General features: G+C 39.5%; 1 protein-coding gene across 6 annotated transcripts in view; it reads right to left on the bottom strand.

Annotated features, from left to right (window-relative positions):
• Nucleotides 1-442: 442 nt before the first annotated feature.
• Nucleotides 443-6000, bottom strand: part of mis18bp1 (MIS18 binding protein 1) — a 38274-nt gene continuing 32716 nt past the window's right edge. For 5 of the 6 annotated variants that reach the window (XM_060933901.1, XM_060933902.1, XM_060933900.1 and 2 more), the window contains exons 17-18: nt 1356-1410; nt 443-1252 (exon numbers count right to left, since the gene is read on the bottom strand). In XM_060933901.1, coding sequence (XP_060789884.1) covers nt 1146-1252; nt 1356-1410 — 162 coding nt within the window. In that variant the 3' untranslated portion in view covers nt 443-1145. The remainder of the gene's footprint in view (nt 1253-1355; nt 1411-6000) is intronic. The other variant, XM_060933904.1, reaches the window with a different exon arrangement.

Here is a 6000-nt window from a genome sequence, read left to right as displayed (position 1 = left end):
GACTTGTCCAGGGTGTACCCCACCTCTTGCCCATAGTCAGCTGGGATAGGCTCCAGCTTGGCTGCGACCCTGCACAGGATGAGCGGTTACGGATAATGGATGCCTTTATCTACAGTTTACGCACCATCCCAACTTTTCTGGAATTGGGGCTGTACTTAAACACATTTCAAACACACTTCAAACACACATGTACAGGGGGCAGACAGAAAACGTGGCGGAACCGGATAAATATTAATGGTGATGGTGCAGCCTGATGTTCAGGATTATATATTTTTGTGTAATGCATGCTCACTAGCGTATTGACCAATATGATGGATGTAAATGTGACAATACAAAATTGTCATCTTGGCTAAAACACCAAGATGCAACACAGTGCACCACATATTACATAACCTGACAAAATATCAACCTTGGCAGTTCACATTGCAATTAAATATCACCATTTTAAAAGTGTTTCCAATACTTTATTTATTCAAGTGAAATTTGTCAGAAATGCTTCAACATAACTGTCGACTACAGAAGCAAAACTCCCACAGAAACCACCGGGACCTGATGCAATTTCCTTTATTAAAAAAAAAAAAAAAAACCTGCAAGCGATAGTTGTCTCAATTTACACAGTGCAGATGAATTTGCACCATTCCTCTTCAAGCTAATTGCATTGTTAGTTCTGCAATGAGCAAGACAACTTTGTTCAAATTATTTTACTTTTTTTTTTAAAGTATTCACAATTACAAAAACACCATCTTTTTAATCAGAAATTTTTAAACGGTAGTAGATTTACAAAATGAAAGCCAAGCCAAAAAAAAAATTTTTAAATTAAAAATGTAAATAACTAGCTGGTCATTATATGCTTACCAAACCCTTACCAAATATACAGTTCTAAAAATTAAAAAAGGTCAAACAGTTCATATTACTTAATGTAAATATTTACAAAAAATTGTCAGATTCTGAAGGCTGGGATGTTGACAGCCGCAGTAATCTAACTTGCTTAAGAAAAATAGGGAAATTTTGCTTGGTGCATTACAATATACCTAAAAGACTTCCTTTAAAACTAACATCAAAACACTGTCCTGCAAAACAGACAATGCGATGGCAACCTGTTCAACTTAAACAGGCTTGTAATTACAGACCATTTTCATATTATTTCAGTATTCATCCATAAAATAATCATCCTCCTCCTCCTCTTCTCCTCTCAGTGATGGACCGTCCTTTTCAGAAAGCATGTTCCAAACAACAAAGTTATCATCTTCAGCTGTATAAAGAGAAAGAATAGGAAAAGCTAAAGCTTGAGTCACTTTCAAAAACACTACTTGTGTTGTGTTCAAAACACTTTTCTATTGTACCAGAACACATACCCACACATCTCTTCTTGGTTTTCTTTACTGATGGAATAGGTGTGATCTTGTCCTGCTAAATAAGACATAAAAGCCAACAGAAAAACTCCATTCAGCTTGGGATACAAGTGGCTGGCTCTGAGGATGAAGTTCACTTACAGAATTTTAAAAGAATGTATAGAAATGTCTGAAGGCCATCGATCATTTTGATGGGTAAAGGGTCATTCCACGCCAATTCAATCGGGGCCCGCGCACTTAAGTCTCAAAAAATTCTGAAAAAAAAAAAAAAAATCACCAGATGTACCCGTTACCTAGGAGAAACACTGTTAATTTATTTGAATGTAAGATGTATACTTTCCATGTTACAGCCAATTTTACTCGGGGGGGGGGGGGGGGGGGGGGTCAATTTTGTTCAGACACTTTTTTTTTTTTTGGTCAAAGTTCACAAGCCCACAGCTCAAGAACTAAACCATGTAGGAAGCTCAAATTGTGCATGCTGGTACATAAATAGGAATAGTATGTAGCAAAACTGTCATTTTGGGTCTGGATGATCCTGCATGGTCATAGCACTCCCTCAAAGATGATCAAAATTTTATTGGAGTTTTTGGCTGTGCTCTGTTTAGGCCTTCAGAAGACACATTTTTACCCAACATAGGCTCTTGATTTTTTTCCTTTATTGAGATAAGTAGAAACACTCTCAAAAAAAAAAAATCAATAAACAGAAAGGAAACTCTATCAGTGTTTGAACAGAAGACCTCACAAGTCTGACAAATCATTTTGGATGTCATTTTCAGAGCACCGTAACACCTTGGGGGAATGTGCGCAGATTTTTTAAAAACACCAATTTGGCTTGTCTTACTCGAATCTTTCTTTTTTATTTTCCACCCTGAACATGGGCAAAATGCACCATTGAGAGCAATATTGAGAGTAACCACAGGTGCCCCTAAAATCACTGAATCACTGAAATTGAAAAGGATCCCTCCACCCCTGCACAGGCGCTCTCAGGTGATCATGTCAGGGCAAAATTGGCCTTTGGTTATTTACTCTTTACATTAATGTTATAGAAAACATATTGCTCTCAATGGTGCATTTTGCCCATGTTCAGGGTGGAAAATAAAGAAAGATTCGAGTAAGACAAGCCAAATTGGTGTTTTTAAAAAGAAGGGATCATGGAGAATAAAGAAAAACATATTTTAAAAATCTGCGCACATTCCCCCAAGGTGTTACGGTGCTCTGAAAATGACATCCAAAATGATTTGTCAGACTTGTGAGGTCTTCTGTTCAAACACTGATAGAGTTTCCTTTCTGTTTATTGCTTTTTTTGAGAGTGTTTCTACTTATCTCAATAAAGGAAAAAAATCAAGAGCCTATGTTGGGTAAAAATGTGTCTTCTGAAGGCCTAAACAGAGCACAGCCAAAAACTCCAATAAAATTTTGATCATCTTTGAGGGAGTGCTATGACCATGCAGGACCATCCAGACCCAAAATGACAGTTTTGCTACATACTATTCCTATTTATGTACCAGCATGCACAATTTGAGCTTCCTACATGGTTTAGTTCTTGAGCTGTGGGCTTGTGAACTTTGACACAAAAAAAAAAAAAAGTCTGAACAAAATTGACCCCCCCAGTAAAACTGGCTGTAACATGGAAAGTATACATCTTACATTCAAATAAATTTACAGTGTTTCTCCTAGGTAACAGGGGTACATCTGGTGATTTTTTCAGAATTTTTTGAGACCTAAGTGCGCAGGCCCCGGTTGAATTGACGTGGAATGACCCTAAAGTAAGAGATTCAAGTTACAGCGTCTTGCAAAAGTCTTCATCCCCCGTTGTGTTTGTCCCGTTTTGTTGCATTACAAGCTAGAATTAAAATGGATTTTTGGGGGGTTAATACCATTTGATTTACACAACATGCTTACCACTTTAAAGGTGCAAATTGTTGTTTTATTGTGACAAAAAATCATTAAGATGAAAAAACAGAAACCTGGAGTGTGCATAGGTATCCCCCCCACAAAAAAAGTCAATACTTTGCAGAGCCACCTTTTGCTGCAATTACAGCTGCAAGTCTTTTGGGGTACATGTCTATTAGCTTAGCACATCTAGCCACTGGGAGTTTTGCCCGTTCCTCAAGGCAAAACTGCTCCAACTCCTTCAAGTTAGATGGGTTGCGTTGGTGTACAGCAATCTTCAAGTTATGCCATAGATTCTCAATTGGATTGAGGTCTGGGCTTTGATTAGGCCATTCCAAGACACTTAAATGTTTCCCTTTAAACCACTCCAGTGTAACTTTAGCAGTATGTTTAGGATCATTGTCCTGCTGGAACGTGAACCTTCGTCCCAGTCTCAAACCTCTGGCTGACTCAAACAGGTTTTTCTTCAGAGTTGCCCTGGATTTAGTGCCATCCATCTTTCCTTCAGTCCTGACCAGCTTTCCTGTCCCTGCAGTTGAAAAATTTCCCCACAGCATGATGCTGCCACCACCATGCTTCACTGTAGGAATGGTGTTCTCAGGGTGTTGGGTTTGCGCCACACATGGCATTTCCCATGATGGCCAAAAAGATCAATTTTAGTCTTATCTGACTAGAGAATCTTCTTCCATGTGTTTGGGGAGTCTGCCACATGCTGTTGGGCAAACTCCAAACGTGTTTTCTTAAACAATGACTTTTTTTCTGGCCACTCTTCCATAAAGCCCTGCTCTGTGGAGTGTACGGCTTAAAGTGGTCCTATGGACAGATACTCCCATCTCCGCTGTGGATCTTTGCAGCTCCTTCAGTGTTATCTTTGGTGTCTTTGTTGCATCTCTGATTAATGCCCTCCTTGCCCGGTCTGAGAGTTTTGGTGGGCGGCCTTCTCGTCAGGTTTGTAGTGGTGCCATATTCTCTCCATTTTGCTATAATGGATTTAATGGTGCTCCCTGGGATATTCAAAGTTTGGGATATTTTTTATAACCCAACCCTGATCTATACTTCTCCCCAACTTTGTCTCTGACCTGTTTGGAGGCTCCTTGGTTTTCACGTTGCTTGCTTAGTAGTGTTGCAGAGTCCGGGTCCTTCCAGAACAGGTTGATTTATACAGACATCATGTGACAGATCATGTGACACTTTGATTGCACACAGGTGGATCTTAATCAACTAATTATGTGACTTATGAAGTGAATTGGTTGGACCAGCTCTTATTTAGGGGTTTCATACGAAAGCGGGTGAATACTTATGCTCACTCCAGATTTCTGTTTTTTCATCTTAATTATTGTTTGTGTCACAATAAAGCAACAATTTTCACCTTTAAAAGTGGTAGGCATGTTGTGTAAATCAAATGGCGCTAACGCTCCAAATATCCATTTTAATTCCAGCTTGTAATGCGACAAAACAGGACAAACACCAAGGGGGATGAATACTTTTGCAAGACACTGTATGCAGGCACGGTATTCAGCTTCAGGTCATAGACATGTTTATGAATGCAGAGGTGTTATGTAGTCGCATTTCAAGCCTTCAGGCGAGATAGTGGACAACTGCAGCAAATACAGCGCACAAATATTGCAGCATACCTGAACGCACAGTTAATTTTTCAAGTTTTCAGTCATTCATTTCCCACCAATGTCCTTGTGAGAAAGAAATGGCTTTGTGCTATGTGCCAGGATGAGCATTTTAAGAGGCGAGGCATACATTGTAGAGACATTTCAAAGCACCTGACAACGTGAAAAACACTGGCACACTCACAATCGGAATGGAAAGATCAAACATCTGTTGCTTGCAGAAAAGACTTTTTTTTGACAAACTCAGAAAAAGTTGTCAGTGTGTGTTGGTCCTTCCGCTGTAGAACGCAGTTATGCAAACGTTCTTCCTTTAGGTACGTGAACTAGCTTTTATATACTATACATTAAAACACTTTATACCAGAGCATGCTTGAGTTCTTGAATTTGACTGGTCAGAAGGTATGCATTATTTTGAAGTTGTATTTTTGGCTGTAACATGATGGATATATTTATAGTAATGCCCTTGTTCTAATACGTTATCGTTACACTGTTATTTCTATAGTAATAGTTCAGACACGGTGGCTTATATGGTACACATGCCACATAATACAAGACTAATGATAAATGTATGTAATAAATAAATAACAAATGTTGTTTAACATTGATGGGATGATGTTTTTTGTTAGGAGACATTTATGGACTCCGTTGTCAGGACTTAAGTCAAAGTGCTTTCAAAAGTTTCCCAACACAGAAAAGTCCTTAGGATGGAATGCATTTGGTTTCTCAGTATAATGACAAGCTGCATTTTTGTGAGTGAGTGAGGGAGTGAGTGAGTAAAGGCCAATTTATGCTGACAACCCAGTCCTCGCAGATAGCGTCGCAGACAGTGTCTGCGTAGCCCCCCCCCCTTCGCAGACGCTCTGCGCGCACCTCCCAAAAATTGTGACCACCGCAGAAGCCTCGCAGACAGCGTCGCAGACAAGAGGGCTCTGATTGGTCCACTCTACATCCGCTGTACACGCACTTCCGCTTCCCTACTTTCCCGGTTTGGTTTGTTTTCATGACCGGCATTTTTAAAAACACGAGCGAAGATGGAGCAGCATGAAGAGCGGTTGATTGAGGAAGTACGTACATCTATACGACTCCAGTTCTAGTCATTATAAAAAAAAAAAGTTCTAGTCATTATAAGTAAC

This window comes from Neoarius graeffei, chromosome 11 (genome assembly GCF_027579695.1).
Source record: "Neoarius graeffei isolate fNeoGra1 chromosome 11, fNeoGra1.pri, whole genome shotgun sequence".
Classification (NCBI taxonomy): Eukaryota; Metazoa; Chordata; class Actinopteri; order Siluriformes; family Ariidae; genus Neoarius; species Neoarius graeffei.
This window is presented reverse-complemented; position numbering and strand designations above follow the sequence as displayed.